The 21,309-nt window shown below is 43.1% G+C and overlaps 1 protein-coding gene across 4 annotated transcripts in view; it reads right to left on the bottom strand.

Moving 5' to 3' along the window:
- The window catches only part of ACAP2 (ArfGAP with coiled-coil, ankyrin repeat and PH domains 2), a 121,108-nt gene that overhangs the window by 80,950 nt on the left and 18,849 nt on the right, over positions 1-21,309 (bottom strand). For 3 of the 4 annotated variants that reach the window (XM_073358980.2, XM_073358983.2, XM_073358981.1), the window contains exons 2-6: positions 9,737-9,794; positions 7,769-7,888; positions 4,969-5,022; positions 2,165-2,223; positions 508-691 (exon numbers count right to left, since the gene is read on the bottom strand). In XM_073358980.2, coding sequence (XP_073215081.1) covers positions 508-691; positions 2,165-2,223; positions 4,969-5,022; positions 7,769-7,888; positions 9,737-9,794 — 475 coding nt within the window. Of the gene's footprint in view, positions 1-507; positions 692-2,164; positions 2,224-2,622; positions 2,764-4,968; positions 5,023-7,768; positions 7,889-9,736; positions 9,795-21,309 lie in introns of those variants that run through there. The other variant, XM_073358984.1, reaches the window with a different exon arrangement.

Genomic DNA, 21,309 nt, shown 5'->3' with positions numbered 1-21,309 from the left:
GTTACACTTCTCATTTACCGAATAAACCTTTATTTTTTCTCTTATACTAGTTCTTCGGGACAGGGAATGTTTTTATTGCACCTGTACAGTGTCTAGCCTGCAGGTGCAGCCTCAGTTCTAATTGTAAAGTGGTCCAGAGATCATAGATCTTGTGCAGGGCCTCTGGACAGGAATTAATTTAATCCTTGGTGCTGAAGGTTTCAGATTCAATCCCTGCTGATGACCACAGGATCTGTATCCATCCATGGATGGATACAGACCTGTCATGGCATTAGAGAGAAACAGGAACTGAGTTGTCATAGAGGTTTCTTTAACTCCCTACTCCTGGGGGGGGGGGGGGGGGGGTATTTTGACATAAATTACCAAAATAATTTAAACTGGTGTGATTATGCAGTGTTATTTTGACAATAAAATTTGTAGATTTTAAAATATTGTGTGCAGAATTTTTAGTTTTTGGTGCAGAACACCCCCAGGAGTAACACATTGTTCTTGAAAAACTACACTTACCTGAAGAACATAATCCAGAGCTATGTGCCGAAAGCATTTTCGTGTTGCAGTGAGAATGTTGGTGGCCTCCTCTACTTCATGTTGTTTATTTCTTTGAACTTGAGCATTTTTTGCTAGTGCATTTTCTTTTTCTTCACTGACTTTTTCAAACTGCTTCTTTGCATCTTTAAATTTTCTAATATCTCTAAACAAAAGGGGAGATGAATTGCAATATCCTTGGAAGGCTCATTTTGTTGATCATGAAATATTTAAAAATATACCAAATTTTAAACCTTTTCTAACATGGTTCCATTTACAGGTATCATATTTGATCTTTTTATTATTTCCCTTTTCCACCTTAAATATCTGGATCAGGTGCAAGTTACAGCACAAGAATGATGGAAGTGTGACTGTCCTGGCTGCTCTGTTCTTCTGAACAAGTGAGGGAGTATAATTTGAAAGAATACATTTTGTAGACACTGGTATATTCCTCTAGTCCAACCCAGGGCAGATGGTAACCATGATTTAAAAAAATCTGATTTAAAACAAAAAAGGTGGGTTGCTTTGTATTTTCTTTAAATAGTTTCCTAATTGTTACTAGAATTTCAGATTTAACAGTTTTTTTCTGCTGAGATTCACATTAAATGTTCATCTATCCTGAAAAAGACAATCCATGATCTCATTCAACATCTCTACTGTGATACCACCACAAACTCAAACACAAAATTGGTAAGGAAACAGGCCATGCTATGTTTGAAACCAGCATTACCTTCTGATGTATTGAACTTCAAAATGTCAAGAAAGCTGAAATGCTTCAACCAGGTCATACTCTTCCTTTACAGTTTGCAGTCTGAAGTTAACGGGACTTGTGCTTCTAAGTGGCTTAGGTGCTTTTGACATCCCAACCTTAGGTGCTTAAATATGAATCTTTGCTGTTAGTTCTGAAGTACTGTTTTAAAGTGAAAGATTTTATGACACTAAGGCCCCAATCCTTCAAAAACGTATGCACATACTAATTTTATGCACTGTGAGCACAGTCCCACCAAAGTCACTGAGACTACTTCCAGGGCAGAGTTAAGGAGCTGCTTAACTGTTTGCAGGATGAGGGCCTACAAGAGAAAATTTTAATACAAAAGCTCCTCATATGGAAAACACTTCTGCTCATGCTTAACTTTAAACATATTGATAGTTCCACTGAAGTCAATGGGACTACTCAGGTGAGTAAAGTTACATATCCGTTTCAGTGTTTGCATGATCAGGGCCATTATTTTCAATCTTTTGTTTTTTGCCCATTATAGTTTCGTAAAATTAAAATAAGATACCATCCCAGTAGTGACATTAAAAAAACATCCATAATTGAATTCATTATAAATGGTATTTTAAAGTTGCAATAGTACAGATTTTCAGATTAGTTTGACAAACACTCAATGCATGACTTAAAGCAATGATTTAAAAAAAATACAATGACTGAAAATGTCTCCATGCCAGTCCAACCCCTATTGGGCTGTTGGGTTATTTTTGGCAAGTTTAAGAGGTGCTATGCAAGCTATGGCTTGACGATTTCCAAATATCTTCAACCTCTCTCAGAAGCTGATTTCACTTCCTAGTTGGTCTTAGTGGAGATATTTTTCCTTGCAGTTTATTAAGGTGAATTTATTTGAAATGAAAATTAACTTACTCTTTAACGAACATCTGAAGTTGTGTTTTAATTGATCTTTGGGTTTGGTCAAATAGGGTCTGAAAGAGGGAAAAAAACATAAAAACTTCGTTCAATAAAGGATTTGGAAGTATTGGAGTCCTTTAATTTTAGGCCAAAAAACATCTAAAGCCTTTAATTCTGCCGAAGACCTGGATCTCTTTAGGCCATCTCTCTGAAGTCTCCAGGTCTAACAGTAGATTTTGCATTTAAACTGCATTTCTCATTATTCTAAAATTGTTTTTAAAAAATTAGACATATTTCAAAATTAAAAACATCTTTCACCTGAAAAGTCTTCGCAGCATACCACTATGCAGCAAGATAAAAGAAAAGCTAAAGCTACTCTAGTGACGAACTCTGGCTGCTGCTCTTGTACTTGTTCCCAATGATGTGCATATGAGAAAGTTTAAAGCATAAAGCTGGGGAAGGAAGTTACCCACCTTGTGAAGTTACTGTAGTTCTTTGAGATGTGTCCCCCATGGGAGCTCCATTTCAGGTGCACATATGCCCCAAGTGCCTTTGATCGCAGATTTTCACTATCAATCTCCGTTCGGCCCATGCATGCGCCCTATTCATCCTCATGCCCTGCACCAAGGCTGTACAGGACTTAGCAGGCGAACCTTCCCCAGTTCCTTCTCTACCACAAAGTCCAGCAAGGGAACTTTGAAGCAGGGAGGAAAAGAGGGCAGGCAGTGGAGCACCTATAAGAACACACGCTCAGTGGAGTATTCTGCCTAACGTTCATGTGCCCGCATGATTACACCTCATTCCAAGAGGTTTAACGAAAAACAGTGAATTAGACAAACCATTACTTAGCTTAACTGTGACTCTTTGACACCTTGTCCCCATGTATTTCATTCTTGGTGCACATGTGCCCCATGCACTCAAGATTGAATCCATTTGGCCAGCACAGTGTTGTTGGGACACCTCACCCAAAGGCATAAAAGGTGGGGTGACCACAAACATCTCAGTTCCTTTGCCAGTACACAATTCAGATAGTGATCTCTGCAGCAGCGGGGAAAGGTCGCAGAATATGTATGGACAACATCTCTAAGAACCACAGTTTCCCTAAGGTAACCATTTCTTCTTTGAGTGCTTGTCCAAGTACACTCCTCTCTTGGTGACTGAGAAGTAGTAATCTGTATGATAGGAGGTGGGTGCTATCTAGTCCTAAGGCTCTCAGAACAACTAATTTGGTGGCCACAAAGTGCAGCCACCAACCCTCGCTGGTAGCTGCTCTCACACTTTTCCTAAAATACTTAATTAGCATTAGGAACAAACAAACATGCACACATACATGTCCAACTCGAAATTTATTTATTGCTAGCTAGTAAGTCTGTTGTGAAAAGTGATATTAACTAACATTCACAGCAGACTTACTCAGCCCTGGCAAGTCTGGGGACAAATTAAGCCCTGGATGGGTGATCAGGGGAGGCAGCTGGGGCCAGTGAGACAGCAGGGGGCTGGGCCCAAAGCCTCGTGGCCAGAGGACAGAGCCCAAAGCCGGAGCCAGATCCTGCCGCCCCGCCACCCCAGGGCTGAACCCCAAAGCCTGAGTCCCACAGCCCCTGGGAAGGTGAGGAACCCATGGCTGCCTGCTCCTCCACCATTGTGCCCCAAGCGTCTCCAGATGGGGACAGGGCTCAACCCCGATGGTGGCCCCAGCAATCAACACCAAGGCAGTGTATCCAGGAGCACCAGGGAGGAGCCACTGCTTCCCCCCTCACCCTCCAATCACAGCCCAGGAGGCTGTGGCCACAAGAGGGCACGGTGGCCGCATTTGAGAAACGCTGTAATCTAGTCTGACCTCCTGTCAAACACAGGCCATAGAACTTCCCCAAAATAATTCTTAGGGTAGATCTTTTAGAAAAAAGATCCAATCTTGATTTTGAAACTACTAATGATGGAGAATTCTCCACAACCCTTGGCAAGTTGTTCCAATGGTTAATTACCCTCATAGTTAAAATGTATGCCTTATTTCCAATCTGAATTTGTCTACCTTCAACTTGCGGCCACTAGATTCTATTATACCTGTCTGTGCTAGACTGATGTGCCCATTAAATATTTGTTCCCCATGTAGGGTTTTTTTTATAGACTTCAGGTCACCCTTTAACTTTCTCTTTGTTAAACTAAACAGATTGAGCTCTTGAATAGATCACTATAAAGCATATTTTCTAATCCTTCAAGCGTTCTTGTGGCTCTTCTCTGAGCTCTCTCTAATTTATTAACATCCTTCATGAATTGTGAACACAAGAACTGGACACTATATTCCAGCAGCAGTTGTAACCATGCCAAATATAGAAAAAAATAACCTCTCTACTTGTACTTGAGCTTCCAGATGGAGTCCACAATGGTACAAACTACTGCTGTGTTCAAACTTGGCATTTTCTCTGTTTTCTGTTCTGGACTGATCTGTCACAGCTCCAAAGAAGGAAGCTGCACAAAGAACAGAGACACTGCATCCGCTGTATCATCTCTGTTGTGCCAGAAACATTGAGCAAACAATGGAGAGGGAAAGCAAGACTCAGTCTGGCAAAGAACTCTGGCTACAAATTGGTTCTGTTGCCATTAGCCTGCTAAGAAGGGAGAAGTAACCCACAGTTTCCAGATCTGCATCAAAGGGTGCAAAGTTGAGTTCCAGCAATATCAGCACAATCAAGGCATACACATTTCAAATCCATTAAGAATTAAGGGCCATAAATAAATATTATAATATACCATTAGCTAGCAAAATCTGTTTGTTTAGGTGAAGTGGTCACAATTATCCTCTAATTACCCACACTTACTGTGTGATAATTGATCATTTCCTGTAGGCTGTCAGAAAACTTTGTCAAGCTCGTCTGTAAAGAAAGAAAACAAATAGGTAAAGGTAAATCCCATCAGATATGGAACACAAAAAGTAAACCTTCAAAAGGCTATAAATTTTCCATTATACTGAGAACATAAAGTGTATAGCAAGGGTTCTCAAACTGGGGGTCGGGACCCCTCGGGGGTCGCAAGGTTATTACGTGAGGGGTCACGAGCTGTCAACCTCCACCCCAAACCCCGCTTTGCCTCCAACATTTATAATGGTGTTAAATATATAAAAAGTGTTTTTAATTTATAAGGGGGGGGAGGTCCACACTCAGAGGCTTGCTGTGTGAAAGGGGTCAACTATTGTCAAACAAAAAAAGAATGATTCCCCAGCTGCTGCAAATCAGCATAGTTCAACAGAGCAACATCTCAGGTGAACTTCTGTATCCTTTACAATGTCTCCATGAAAAGTGTTATAAACCAGTGGTCCTTGGCCTTTTCAAGCAACTGTATCCAGAGGTTAGCAAACAAAAAGCTACTTGGAATTCAGACATTTTCAAATTTCATTAATTACAAATTATCCAGATTTTCCATGGAAAAAACTTTGCTGTTTTATGTGCATTTTTCAGTAAAATCATTTTCAAACAAAAAATGAGAATTTTTCAGTTAGATGTAAACTTCATATTGAAAACATACACACACACACGACATCTTCAAAAGTTTTCAATGAAAAATACGTAGGCCAGGTCTACACTACAAACTTACGTCAGTATAACTGTGTTGCTCAGGACTGTGAAAAAATCCACACTCCTGACTGAGTTATACCATCCTAACCTGCAGTGTAGACAGCGCTACTGGTGGTGTCCCCAGGGGTCAGTCCTAGACCAGTCCTATTCAACTTATTCATAAATGATCTGGAGAAAGCGGTAAACAGCGAGGTGGCAAAGACGACACTGAACGGCTCAAGATAGTTAAAACCAAAGCAGACTGTGAAGAACTTCAAAGAGATCTCACAAAACTAAGTGACCGGGCAACAAAATGGCAAATGAAATTTAATGTGGATAAATGTAAAGTAATGCACATTGGAAAAAAAATCCCCAGCTATACATACAACATGGGGGCTAATTTAGCTACAACTAATCAGGAGAAAGATCTCTTGGAGTCATCGTGGATAGTTCTCTGAAGACGTCCGTGCAGCGGCAGTCAAAAAAGCAAACGGGATGTTAGGAATCATTAAAAAAGGGAGAGAGAATAAGACGGAGAATATCTTACTGCCCTTATATAAATCCATGGTACACCCACATCTTGAATACTGCATACAGATGTGGTCTCATCTCAAAAAAGATACACTGGCATTAGAAAAGGTTCAGAGAAGGGCAACTAAAATGATTAGGGGTTTGGAACAGCCCCCATATGAGGAGAGATTAGAGAGACGAGGACTTTTCAGCTTGGAAAAGAGGAAACTAAGGGGGGATATGATAGAGGTATGTAAAATCATGAGTGGTGTGGAGAAAGTGAATAAGGAAAAGTTATTTACTTGTTCCCATAATATAAGAACTAGGAGCCACCAAATGAAGTTAATGGGTAGCAGGTTTAAAACAAATAAAAGGAAGCTCTTCTTCACTCAGTGCACAGTCAACCTGTGGAACTCCTTGCCTGAGGAGGTTGTAAAGGCTATGACTATAACAGGGTTTAAAAGAGAACTGGATAAATTCATGGAGGTTAAGTCCATCAATGGCTATTAGCCAGGATGGGTAAGGAATGGTGTCCCTAGCCTCTGTTTGTCAGAGGGTGGAGATGGATGGCGAGAGAGAGATCACCTGATCATTACCTGTTCTGTTCACTCCCTCTGGTGCACCTGTCATTGGCCACTGTCGGCAGATGGGGTACTGGGCTGGATGGGCCTTTGGTCTGACCCAGCATGGCCATTCTTATGTTCTTATGCTACGTTGAAGGGAGAGTTTCTCCGGCCGACATAGCTACTGCCTGTCGGGGAGGTGGATTAACCAGACCAACCAGAGAAGCTCTCCCATCGGTAGAGTAGCACCTTCGCTACAGTGCTACGGCAGCAGAGCTGCAATGGTGTTGCTGCCATGCTGTATGTGTAGACAAGCTCTTCGTTGAAATAGCAAGTCAAAATTTCAGGGGGCGAAGGGAGAAAAATCACACTTAAAAGGAATTTTATGCAGAATTCCATAGAACAAAATTTGTATATTTTCTAGGACAAGTTATACCAGTTTACCAGACTAAAGAACTTAGCTGTACCACACAACATTTGAATTTGAAGTTATGCCTCTGCTGAAATGGGCCCAGTGCAGTGCAAAGGTAGGCCAGGAGAGTATTTTATTTACAAAAAGTGCTTTATCTCAGACCCATGATCTAAACTGATGCTACCTATTTTGTGGTTTATTGTAGTCAAACCTAGACCAGTGGTTCTCTAGCTTTTCCATACCAGTACCCAACCCCCTACATAGGAAGGGGCACAGTGATTGTAACCGTCATGCCTGTTCAGCACCCCCCAACTTGAGAACCCTGTCCCAGAATATTTTTTGTAGGGGTGTGGCACAACCCAATCTCCAGTGCAGGTCAGAACCCAAAACTGACTAGGAGATTGTGCCATGGCCTGGAATGAAGCCTCTTCATCAAGACAGGTGTGCCAGTGATGGTTAAGTAAGTTTGTATAGAAGTAGCAAGAATGAGTAATACTGTAAATGAAAGATTTCTCCAACACTTGCTCCCACTTAAATTATTATATGTTTCCACCTTTTAAATATTTAACCCTCAAACACTTACCTCAACTATTACGTCCTTATTGGAATACTGTGCAAGGTCTCGAATTCCATTCATGAAGTGCTTGTTGGCAGCACAAAAAGCTTTACCAGTATCGATCATCGCAATACAAAGCTTTACTAGCTAAAGAGAGGGGGGGAAAATGATCATAGTAAATAAAAAAAATTTCAGTTACTTTGTTACACAGAATTTCAAAGTTATTTCCTGTGAAAGACAACCTTTATAGGTACATAGCAAGCGATCACACACAGGTGCAGTAGTTATTTTGACCCATTAGATAAGCCAAGTTGTTGTAGCAGATTTAGTCCAGGCATAGGAGAGAGCCTGAACTAAAACAAATACTTTAGAAACCAATGATTTGACTTCAGTATTTCAGAAATTGCTGCTTAATTTTGTCCTAAGCTGTATGAAAACATTTAACCGCAAGCTGTTATAGACTGATCTCACCAGCATTCCAAGAGACTGTTTAGAGTGCTTGTGACATTAAGAGGTTTATTCTTCTCACCATCAGTAAGCACAAATTCCCTTACAGTTAACCGAGATCACACACACTTTCTTCAAAAAGAGAAGGCAACTCCAAGTCATCACCATCAGTATGGTTCAGCGGTAGCACTTTCACTTCCTCAAAGGAGTTTGGATTTAGTCATTCTATTGTATTGCTGGGTTATTACCAATATTGTCTTATCGATGAAGTACTGCACTATCATGCTGTTTCTGATAGTGAAAACTCCAGCATCTTAATTCATGTACGCACTCTAAATGAAACATTCTGATTTTCAAGGTGGAACGTAAGCTTGTGCTTTGTGGAAAATGGCTGTTCCATTTACTTACAGAGTCAGTGAAATATCAGTAACTTACTCATTACTGTGTAATGCACCTTGACTGTTTCTTAACTATGAAAAGGACTCAGTATTATTTTTCTCCTGCCCCATTAACTCAAAAGTTCTACACCTCATGCCTAGTTGTTGCTTTCAGATCACCTTGATTGATTTTTGCTCTCTCTGACTTGACTGCAGCTGGAACTTCTACAGTTCCAATAAAGGTTAAAAAAAGAGAAAGTTTACTTTTGCAGTATCATTATTAGAGCCAGTTGTGTCTAATCTACAACTATGTGTGAATCTCAGACTTGTAACAAACCAGAAGGAAGCAATATGAAACTGATTTAAAGAGGAGCATATTACCCACCATGCATGCAAGAGGAAAGAATTTCTCCTATTATACATTTATAAACACTATCCTATTACTGTATGAAAGAACTGGAAGATCAAGAGAAGCAGTGAATGGAAACATCCTGGTCAGGTGGAAAGGGGAAGTACTGGGAGCATTTTAAAAAAAGTTAGAGTAAAATAATGCAAAGAAAAATGTACTTGTTTGCAAGGTTCACATTAAAATAGCACAAAAACTCAGTAAAAGTAGAATCAGTTAAAGGTGACGTGATGGCCAAGAGGAGTCAATTTATTTTTAAAATACATGTAATTGCAAAATGCTTAGTGACGACGAGCACTGGAATTCAAATGGGTAACTTGCACTTCAAGACAACAGCAGAGATACAGTAGTGCTGAGTGACCTTGTAGAAAGTTCCTCTTGTTTCCAGCAACAACCCACCTTTTGTCTATTAAACAGATTTAGCAACAATCTGATACTTTTAACCTTAGTTCTATTGCTTCTGAAATCATTTATTATATGCAAAATTTACAATTTTGCTTATCTATAGCTGTGACTACTATACCAAATCTGGTTTAGTACTTAACCCCTTGACTGTGCCTAACACAAAAAGCAGGTCATAGAAAATGAACGACTGTGCTGCTGAATGTATCAGGTACATCCTAACGTAACATTAATTGCAACAGAACATCAGCACTGCAACAGTTGCCACAGAGAATCAGAAGCAGAATAATAGGTTTATTTGATCCTGTTCATCTGAATTTTTTTAAGTTTTCAAAGTGTACACAATCAACTTAAGCATCTTACCTTTTCAAGTTTCAGTTCTAATTCTGCCACATCTCCTTCCACTTCCTCTAAAGCAGCCCTGCAAAGTTAAAAACAATATATTGGAAAGTAAGACTTTACACAGAAAACACACTTCATCTTTTATTTTAAAAATTCTCTTGATTTAGCACGAGGTCTCAGTTGCTCATATTAAGAGCTTTCATGAGTCCACAGTTTCATGCAGACTTGAATGCTTAAGAACACAGTTTAGACTAGCATGGGTTATAATGGAGCACAAAGGAGGCGACATGCTTAATCCCTTGCTAATTGAATGTGCACCACATTACCAGAAAAATAGTGACAAGTTGGCTGGTTTGGGGAAGAAGGGCTGGTGGAATTGATTTATGAGAAATATTACATATGTATAAGCTTGGCTAAGCAATGACTAAGGCAGTGGTTCCCAGATTGGGGTTCATGAACCCCTGGGAGGTTTGCGAAATGTTACAGGGGTTTCCCAGGAAAAAATTCTCTAATGGCGGACAGAGCTGTCCCTAGGAACCCCAGGTAGCATGGGGCCAGCAGCCCGGAGCCCCTGGACTTCCAAGAGCTAAGCAGATCAAAGCAAGCATATCTATCACACTGAGGAGATTTAAACTTCAAGACTACTTATAAGAAATGGAAAGGGAGGAGGATATTTTTTGATGTTTTTAAAATTAAATAAATAGGCAGCTGGTATTGTTTTTAAAATTATTACGAAGAACAAGTTTAAGCTTTGTTGTAATGTGCGTTGTTTGCCTGGACTGCTCAAGACCTGAATGCTTGTGTAGGAGGAACTCCGAGTTGGCTTCTTAAATACCTTCATGCTGTTCCACATCTGATACCCACTGATGAAACATAGGAGCCTTGTCTTATAACAGGCTTATTTAAAGTGATACAAGCTACGAAAGTGAGATCTTGGAAGAGTGCTGCTATTTTCATAATGTAATAAAAATACTGTAATCATAGTAGTGTGTAATAAGCATGTCATAAAAGCAACATTTTATATTTCCAAGATCACTGCTTTTATAATTTATACTCAGGTAAAGGAGAAAATCCCTGGAAATATTCATTTTCAGGAGGGGGTTCACGAGACAACATTTTAGTGAAAGGGGTTCACAGGTTGTTAAAGTGTGGGAACCACTAGACTAAGGGAACACATGACAACTGCCTACAAACATTTGAAGATGATAGCACCAAAGGATGAGAGGAATCATGTGACACATTGAAGCTTAAATTCTTTGGGGGGGGGGCACGGACTGTCTATATTATGCATCTCAGACAGTGCCAATCACCCTGTATCATCATTCAATAAACAATTAGAGGATGAGCTTTTAAAAAGGTGAAATTTAGACTGAAAAAATCAGAAAAAAATCACACATAATTCATAGATTCATAGATATTTAGGTCAGAAGGGACCAATATGACCACCTAGTCAGACCTCCTGCACAACGCAGGCCACAGAATTTCACCCACCACTCCTGCAAAAAACCTCTCACCTATGTCTGAGCTACTGAAGTCCTCAAATCGTGGTTTAAAGACTTCAAGGAATAGAGGATCCTCCAGCAAGTGACCCGTACCCCATGCTACAGAGGAAGGGCCTCTTCCAATCTGCCCTGGAGGAAAATTCCTTCCCGACCCCAAATATGGCGATCAACTAAACCCTGAGTATATAAGCAAGATTCACCAGCCAGATATTACAGAAAATTCTTTCCTGGGTAACTCAGATCCCACCCCATCTAATATCCCATCACAGGCCATTGGGCCTATTTACCATGAATATTTAATTACCAAAACCATGATATCCCATCATACTATCTCCTCCAATGTACACAATAATGTATCTGTCTTTGTAGTAAAATACCAGATGACACTTTTAGGTCTTGTGTCAAGTCTAGTCAGATTCTGTTTTTCTTTCATATTTGAGCTAATACAAGCTGCTTGGAGAAGACATTTCTAAAACCTACTTTATGACCAGAGTGGCTTATGTGGTGGTCCCACCTCCCCTTTGAGAGGTTTAAAATTTAATTTAGAAAAAGATCACTGGTACTTGAAACATGCAGCACTGAGAACTGCTTTATAGATTAAGGGAGGTTTGCAAAAAGTTTATTACCATATTAGAATTGCTCAGTCTAATGCTTGGGACTTTGAATCCTTCCACTTCTAGCAATAAATGCTGCACCATGAAAATCTGCTCATTTACTTTCTCTGGTATAAACCCAGCATCTTCCTTCTCTCAATCTTGCTCTTCTCAGAATGATAAGCCTACACTGCACCATTTTCTGCTGTAATCCTCAGCAAGATAAAGTCAAATGCTTTTGTTCAGTTATTCATCTATGACAAAGTCAAGCACCAGTGCTTGTCTTATGGCAATATAGCTCTCAAGCTACACAACCATCTACCATCCTGGTCTCACCCCCTCTTCACCTACATTTACACAGCGTTCTAGGATTTCACTTAACACCTAAAGATCCAGCCTTTTGCTCCGTTTTAGTACACTGGAATTTTCCATTTTCCTTACAAATTTTGGTAGCTCTTCCTCCAATTCACATTTGTTCACAGAGACCAAGAAATACAGAGCTAGAAATCCTAAACCCTGGCAAGTTTATTAGAGTCCAGTTCTGTAAGGTGTTGCTGATTACCCTCAGTGGCTTCAATGGGAGGCTCTCAACACATCACAGGATGTGGTACATCTATAGCACTACTCTCTCTAAATCTAAAAAACGTGTTCTCCAGCATCAGAACATGCAGGATTTCAGGTATGACAGAGTCATTGATCGCTCCCTTCCACCTCCTGCTCATAAGGGATTCATTTTCATCTGGTCTCTACAGTAGGTACTTGTTTTTCAAAGGAGAGCTGGGATTAGGGTCAAACAGAAAGGAAGAACTGAATAGGTATTTAGATGTTTAGATAGCAAATTAAAAAAAAAAAAGAATGAATTAATTCTTCAGTACATTTGCCAGGTGAGGGTGCCATCCTGAAAACACACTCCTAACATTACTTATCTGAGTAAAATTACATTCATGCATGTGTGTTTTGCAAGATCAGACCCACAACGCGTTAATATTAGGACAGACAATGAATGGGCTGTCCTTCCTGCACAAGGAATGTAGTAGTAGCAGTGTATCAATGAATTTTCAAGCTACTTGAAAAGAATGAATTATTGCCATATCAGAGAACACACTGAGAACAGCTCATCTCAGACTGTTATACTAACAAAAAAATTTGTTTTCTCTTTTTAGTTGCCAGAAGGGAGGCGATGCAAACTAAAGCGGGCACATTTTCTACACTATAAGGCATCTGGGGCAGGGATCATTTAAACCTCATAAAAACTAATTCAGACCTAATCCCCATACTTAGTCAAAACTCTAACATGGGAAGTAGTCATAAAACAAGACCAAAAGTTGAGTACCAGGAAAGCTTGTCCATTAGTGCGTGAATTTCCAGAAAGAAGCAGGATGTGGGGTTAGGGCTTTGAGCCACTGTAGTCTATAACAGATTGGTTTGCCACTAGGACTAAGGGAACAACTCTACTGTCTTGATTCTCACTCATGCAACATGAAACATTTATAACCTCCTGAGCTAGTCAAACCCAAGCAGGCAAAACAAAACCAGAGCAGCAGTTGAAGGGAGCATGATGTCTGGTGCAAATGAGTTACCTCTTCTCTTGCACTGCTCAAGATAGTTAAGACCAAAGCAGACTGTGAAGAACTTCAAAAAGATCTCACAAAACTAAGTGATTGGGGCAACAAAATGGCAAATGAAATTTAATGTGGATAAATGTAAAGTAATGTACATTGGAAAAAATAACCCCAATTATACATACAACATGATGGAGGCTTATTTAGCTACAACTAATCAGGAAAGAGATCTTGGAGTCATCGTGGATAGTTCTCTGAAGACGTCCAAGCAGTATGCAGCAGCAGTCAAAAAAGCAAACGGGATGTTAGGAATCATTAAAAAAGGGATAGAGAATAAGATGGTGTGAAAGTTGAAATATAGCTGTCAGGAAGAGAAACATTAAGGAGTGTGAGACAATGGGTCCTCAAACTAATTAACTTAGAGCTCCTACTGAGCTAGGAGATTGGTAAACGTTAGTATGCAAATAAGATATGTATGTATATTTGTCAGTTTCTGCTTTCTCTTGTCTCTTATGTTAAATTGGCTTTCCCTTATCTGTTTAAATAAGTTAGCTTGAGCTTTTGCAGGAGGCTCACATATCTGGGTGCATTGGCAAAGCGCTTTGCTAATAAACAGAGTGGTCTGACTAATTTTGAGAGTCTTGAATCTGACTTTGACAATTTGGAGGTTCCACCGAGATGGCAACCATCTTCACTGGGGCCGTGTGACTCCTGACCATTCTTAGGACGGCCGTGGCAAGCCGGCACCTGGCCCAAGCGGTCCTCCACCAGAACGAAAGGGTGCATGACCACAGTGAAGTCTACACCATCGAACCTGTTGGTTCCCACTCTGTTCTGGTAGGGATCCTGGGATCTGACATCAGGAATCTGGTCAGGTAATTATTTCTGTGTTTTGTCCGGACTGAGGACTGTCTTGTCTCTGTGTCTATCCGTCCTCCCTGTGGTGTGTTTGAGTCTGGGCGCCATCTCCATCCGGTGATCGGCTGACCAAAGGGTTCCTGTCCCCACGGTCTGAGTGAGTGAAATCTGCACAATCACAGCCGCACCGCACCTTGGGTAAAACCCTCGGTGTGAAAGCAAGGGCGACTGAGGCAGTAGCCTGTGGGCTCCTTTTGTACGTTGCACCAGGCATCGCTCTGACGAACCCGACTTTCCTTCTTGTGTGATTGGTGTGTAAAGTCCTCCTGAATAGGTTACCAGACGTCTAAGTCGGGACAGTTCCCTAAAGGAACACCGGCTCATTTTATGTATTTTAGGAAGGGTCCGGACTCCTATAAATTACTGGAAAAATGGTCTAGGCTAACTCAGGAGAATCCCAAAATTCAGTGGCCACTGTTAGGATCTTAGGACAAAGACCGAGTAGACATCTTAAACAACAAACTCGGCCAAACTAAATTGGCAAAAGGACAGGTTGATTGTTTCATGCAGTGGTGGGAAAAGGCAAATCATAGGTGGACAGAATCAAAACTTGCCTCTCTCAAAGATTCAAATGATAAGTTAAAAGCTTTATTAGAAGCCTCCCCTCTCACTGCCAGACCGAGCGCTCCCCTTTATCCAGTTCTCTGAGAAAACCAGGATCGATCCCATCCCCCTTCATACTCCCATCTCATTGTGGGAAAGGACGAAGAAAACCCCTTGTTAAATTCTGGGGATGACGATGAGGAAGATGCATTAATTGGCCTGGCATCCTTGCATCGGATCAATAGGCGGTCACAACAACTCCCAGGGGTCTCCAGTTCAGACCAGTCCAGATCGTCCAATACTGTTCAGGCCCATTCCTCCGGTACCACTCAGACCCGTAAAGAAAAACCCCCCGTTCCCCTGAAACCCTCCAGTCTGCCTGACTCCTATTTTTCCCCCATACATACGAAGACAGCTTGGACACTGATTGGGCCCAACGCTTATGCTCTGGCTCTAAACCTATCCAGGCTCCCCTCCAAATCCTGCATACTGGGGGCCCACAAGAGGGTTCCACTTGGAGCTATGAACCCTGGACTCGTACAGAGCTCCTTTCAATTATAAAAGGCTTTCCAAAGCCCCTGGAAAATCCTACCACATTTGCAGAGGAATTTTTGTTAGCGTGCGACACCTATGAACTGTCTGAGGCAGACCTCCTGCAGCTGTGCAAGCTACTTGTAACCCCTAGCGAGCACGAAAAATGGCTCACAGCAGCCAACTGGCCCATCAGTGAGCGCCATTCAACTTTACCAGACACTGGTCCTGACGCTGAATACCGGAAAAAGCGTAAAGACCGAGCTAAAAACCTACATGAGGCCATCCCTCGAGTATGGACTCCAAAAACAAACTGGACAGCCATACATTACTGTAAACAGCGACAGGGAGAAAGTCCGGGTGACTGTCGCACCCAACGGACTGATGTTTTTCTGCAACATTCTGGTATACAGCAGTGAAAATGGGAAGGGCGCCCTGGCTCATGCGTTTGTTAATGGCCTCCTACCTGCTACTGGCAGTATGCTAAAGCAAATAAGTGTTGGGTAGGAAACTGAAACCATGGATAAATTGCAATCAGTGACAGAACACTGCCATCGCACTCTAAAGGGAAAGGAGGAACAATCTGCCCAAAAGTTAATGGCCCTGCAAATACAGCATTATTCAGGGCAAGGTAAACAGTACGGGTGGGAGGGGGGAAGCGCGGTCACGGGAGGGGCTGCGGAACTGGATTTTCGGGTTTTGGGGGTGTTTGTAATTACTGTAAACAACCCAGACATTGGAAAAACAAGTGTCCGCGCCGGCCAACCAGCTAGACCCCCCGTCGGCATAGCCCGACAGTCCCCAGACTTACTTTGTCCCATAGCAATGACAGAACACCAGGGAACCTCAGGAAATTTTAGCTCCTTTACTACCTCTCACTCCCACGGGTGAATGTGTTTTGACTATTAATGATCTTTCTCTCCCTTTCCTTGTTGATACGGGAGCTTCGCTCTCTGCAGTTCGTACTGTCGACTTGCCAGAGGTTCCCCGCTCCGAAAAAACCATATCCGCTGTGGGCATTACGGGAGTCCCAACCCCTTATCCCCTTTCAAAACCTCTACCAGTCCAGGTTGGTCCCCTTTCCGCGGACCATGCATTCCTCCTCTCGGATTCCACTCCGGTGAACCTTTTGGGTCGGGACCTGTTACGTAAACTTGGCTGTACCATCTACTGTTCCCCGGATGGTGTCTACTTAGAAATCCCCCAGTCCTCTGAGTGATTCTGTAGTCTCCCTATTGTCTGAAACTCCCCTTTCCACTGCGGTCCCCTGCTACCCATTGGTCCCATCCCTTGAACACCTAATTTCACAGGTCCCATCCTCTGTGGCCAACCCACCCATCTGAAGTGGGCCGTTTACATACTGACGCCGTCTGCATTATTGTTGATTCCTCCAAACCTCTGCCTCGCCTGTCTCAATACCCTTTAAACCCTGAAGCATAGGCTGGAATTGCTCCAGTCTTGACCGCCCTGCGGGAACAAGGCATTATCATCCCCTGCTCTAGCCCCTATCCTCCCAGTTCGAAAAGCTGATGGTAAATCGTGCGGTTTGTTCAGGATCTTCGGGCCATTAACCGCATTGTCATTCCTGCCTTTCCCATTGTCCCTAACCCAGCGACGATTCTGGCTTCTATCCCACCAGATGCAACTCATTTTACTGTTGTTGATTTGTGCTCTGCTTTCTTTTCTGTCCCGGTTCACCCTGACTCCCAGTTCCTGTTTGCCTTTTCATACAAGGAGCAACAGTACACATGGACCACACTGCCCCAGGGGTATACTGAAAGCCCGTCATATTTTTCCCAAGCATTAGCCCGAGACCTTGCTGACCTTGCTTTCCCATCCAGGTCCACACTAGTCCAATATGTAGATGATCTACTCCTCTGTTCCCCTTCATTGTCTGCCTCTGAAACTGACTCTTTAGTGCTCCTTACTGCCCTAGCAAATAAGAGTCACAAAGCTTCTCGCTCTAAACTACAACTCTGTCAAGCTTCTGTCACATACCTTGGTTTTCTCCTCTCCCAGGGTTCCCATGCACTTTCTCCCACCCGCATCCAAGCTATCCTTAGCTTTCCCCGACCCCGCTCCCCACGCCAGGTCCAGAAGATTTTAGGCATGGCTGGATTTTGCAGACAGTGGATTCCCCAATATGCCTCCCTTGCAAAACCTCTCCAGGAACTCACTCGATTCTCTGTGCCTGACCCCATGCCGTGGCCCCCTGAAGCCAATTCTGCCTTTGTTTCCCTCAAACAGGGTTTGGCTTCTGCCCCCACCTTAGGGCTGCCTGACTATTCTAAGCCTTTTATCCTTTTCTGCCACGAACAATCTGGGTGTGCACTTGGAGTTCTCACTCAGATGCACAGGGAAAAGAACCGCCCAGTGGCTTATTTCTCTGCCACTTGAGACCCTGTTGCTCAAGGCTTACCCCCCCCGCCTGCGTGCTGTGGCTGCCGCAGCGCGCCTAGTCAAAATGTCTGATTCCCTTGTTCTCCGCTCTCCTCTTACCCTCCTGGTCCCTCCCTCTGTAGAAACTCTCCTGCTACAACATAACACAGGCCACCTCTCCTCTGCCCGCCTAACCAGGTACGAACTTTTACTACTATCAGCTTCATATATCACCATAAAGCGTTGTTCTCAGTTAAACTCTGCCACTCTCCTTCCTTTGTCTAATGACGGTGATCCCCACGATTGCCTTGCAACTGTCTCTGCTGTTACCATCCCGCACTCTGACCTTTCTGATGTCCCTCTCCCTAACTCTGACCTTGTTTTATTTACTGATGGTTCCTGTTTTCGAGAAGGCCAAGGTTGTCTCCTTGCAGGATACGCTGTAGTTTCATTCTCTGAAACCCAGGAAGCTGAGCCTTTACCTTCTGTAACCTCAGCACAAGTCGCTGAATTAGTTGCTCTTACCCGTGCCTGCTTTTTGGCGGAGGGATGCTCCGCCACCATTTACACTGACTCCCGCTACGCTTTTGGGGTTGTACATGACTTTGGTACCCTCTGGCAAACTCGGGGTTTCCTTACCTCTGCCGGTACCCCTATTAAAAATGAGCCCTACATCGCTGCCCTTCTGTATGTAGTTTTACTTCTGTCTGCCCTAGCTATTGTTAAGTGCCCTGGCCACTCAATGGCGGATATTGATGTTGCTAAGGGTGACGCATTTGCTGACGCCTGTGCTAAACATGCTGCTGCCACAGAACCTTCCCCAGATGCATTTCTAGGTTCCCTTTCTGTTTCTATACTGCCGCCGTCCCTCACTGACCTCATCGTGCTCCAAGACTGTGCCCCAGAAACCGAGAAAGAATCCTGGGTTGCCCAAGGTTGCTCTCTACATCTCGATTCTCTTTGGCACTTGCCTACTGGTACCTTTGTAGCCCCCTTTCCATTCTACCCGTCTCTGGCCACCCTGCTACACGGCGTTTTGTATGTCGGAAAGGAGGGGATGGTCTCTGCTGTAACTAAGACAGGATGGTGGGCCCCCCATTTTAGCTCTTTTGCAGCCCGCCACTGTGCGGCCTGTACCATTTGCCAAAGCCATAATATTGGTAAACCTGTAAAAGTGGCCCATGGGTTCCGGGGCCTGCCTCAAGCACCATTCTTGCATTGGCAACTTGATTTTGTACAAATGCCTAAGTGTCAACAATATGAATTTATATTGGTTATGGTATGTTTATTCTCTAGTTGGATTGAAGCCTTTCCTCGTCGACAAGCTGACTCACTGTCTGTTGCCAAATGTTTGTTAAATCATATTATGCCTGCCAAGGGAATTCCTGCTACTCTGTCCAGTGATTGGGGTACACATTTTACTGGACAACTTGTTCAACACCTGGACTGTATACTGCATATCAAACACCTGTTGCACTGTCCCTACCACCCACAGAGTGCAGGTGCAGTTGAAAGACGAACTAGTGTACTTAAGAATAAGCTTGCTAAAATTTCTGACTACAGGATTAAGCTGGCCGGTAGCCTTACAATTAGCCCCTATGGACATGAGATCCACTCCATCCCAAAGGCATAAATTAAGTCCCTTTGAAATTATTATGGGATGCCCTATGTGAGCTATGACTACCATTACTCCTGTTCCAGATTTTAACTTGACTCACAGTGCGCTCCTTCAGTATTGCAATGGACTAATGCAAGCTGTAAGTCACTTCCATTCACAGGTTCGAGCCGCCTGGCCCACATAACCCACCTCCGACGCTTGCCACAACCTCGAGCCAGGCGATTGGGTCTACGTACACCGCCATCATCAAAAGCACGCCTTGGAGCCCCGGTGGAAGGGTCCTCATCAGGTACTGCTTACTACACAGACAGCAGTCAAACTATCTGGCATCGCAGCGTGGATACATGCTTCACAGTGTAAGAAGGCACCATCCCCAGAGAACCACTCATCACCTCAGGACAACGCAGAGTCAATTTTGACTCCAGAAGACGACGCAGAGAAACAGTCTGCAATACCTTACAATCTACGCTCTCGTAAGGGTTGCCAGAAGCAGACGAACAAAAAAAGCAGTTGCGAGCCTAGCGCCTACTGCCTGGTGGGCGTAAAACCGTGACTGCGATTCCCTCAGTTGAGATTGTCAGAACCAGAAGAGCCTTGCCTCCAACGTGCGCCTCTGCCTGTTCCTTGGCTGCTGGTGCCTTACGGTCTGGGGAGACCATGATGACAATTCTTTTATCCAGCAGCAGGTGTGGATAGCTCAGACCCTTAATATTTCTAATTGCTGGGTCTGTGCAGCCACATCCCAGTCCACTCTCAAACTGGTGTTCCTGTCCTGGCTATCCCACTCAAGTCCCCAGACCTCACTGGAGGGCCTCGTCCATTTAACAAAATATGGAACAGCAATAACACTTGGGAAGCGATGGGAATAAATGCATCTAAATGGATAAGTGTGGTGGAGGGAAAAGGTCATTGGTGTCGGGTGTGTAATAGGACAGGGCTGGATCTGGGGAAAAGCCATTGCCTTCAGCATATTGTGGCCAATGGTGTATGGGATTATTCAAACAAAACTAAAAAGTGGCGGGCCGAGTACAGAGATATGAATTTTTTCTCAACCTGGAATCAAACAGAGAAATCAATCTCATATTCCCCCTACAGTAACCTTAGTGAAAACAATACAATCTTTCAATGTCATGCAAATAACATCACTCCTCGTAAGGAGAATTACCCTGTACCCTTTGGGGGATATTACTCCTCCTTTGCAAACATCTATATGACAAATGGGTGCAACCAACCCTTCTCAGCCTTAATAGGCCATCACTGGGTGTGTGGGACCAGAGCTTATACCACACTACCAGCTAATTGGTCAGGAATCTGTTATCCCGCCCATCTCTTCCCACAATTCCGAGTACTAGGAACCTTCCCTTGAGAACACCTCTGCAATTTCAGGCGAAAAAGGGACTTAACAGATGCCCAGTGGTGTGTAAATAACATAAGCCCCTTAACCTGGGAAGAGGCCATTGGCGGTTCCTTCATACCATTAGGGGGAGTAATACACCATGCAAAAAGGCTCCTAAGGTTACAAGCAGTAGTTGAAATAATGGCAAATGAAACCAGAGAAAGTTTAAGAGCCCTGGCCAAAGAAACAGGGGCAATCCGACAGAAGGCCCTCCAAAACCGTCAGGCATTGGACATAGTGCTGGCGGCAAAAGGAGGAACTTGTGCTCTCATTGGAAAAGACTGCTGTGTGTATATACCAGACAACACCAATGAGGTAATAGCTCATGCTAGCCACTTAGAACAAATCGCATATCTTCCCCACGAAGAGCCAAATTCTTTATGGAAGTGGCTAAGTAACCTTTTCAATTTCTCTGACATAGGAAACCGGTTGTTTCAGGGAGCCCTAACTCTCCTGTTTGGAATCCTAATAATTTTTGTATGTTTTCAGTTACTTTCCTTTTGTATCCAAAATTGTGTCAGGTATGCTACACAGTGTGCCCTTGTTGCCAAG

Source organism: Lepidochelys kempii, chromosome 9 (assembly GCF_965140285.1).
Source record: "Lepidochelys kempii isolate rLepKem1 chromosome 9, rLepKem1.hap1, whole genome shotgun sequence".
In the NCBI taxonomy this organism is placed as follows: Eukaryota; Metazoa; Chordata; order Testudines; family Cheloniidae; genus Lepidochelys; species Lepidochelys kempii.
The sequence above is the reverse complement of the archived record's forward strand: the minus strand, read 5'-3'. Positions and strand labels throughout refer to the sequence as shown.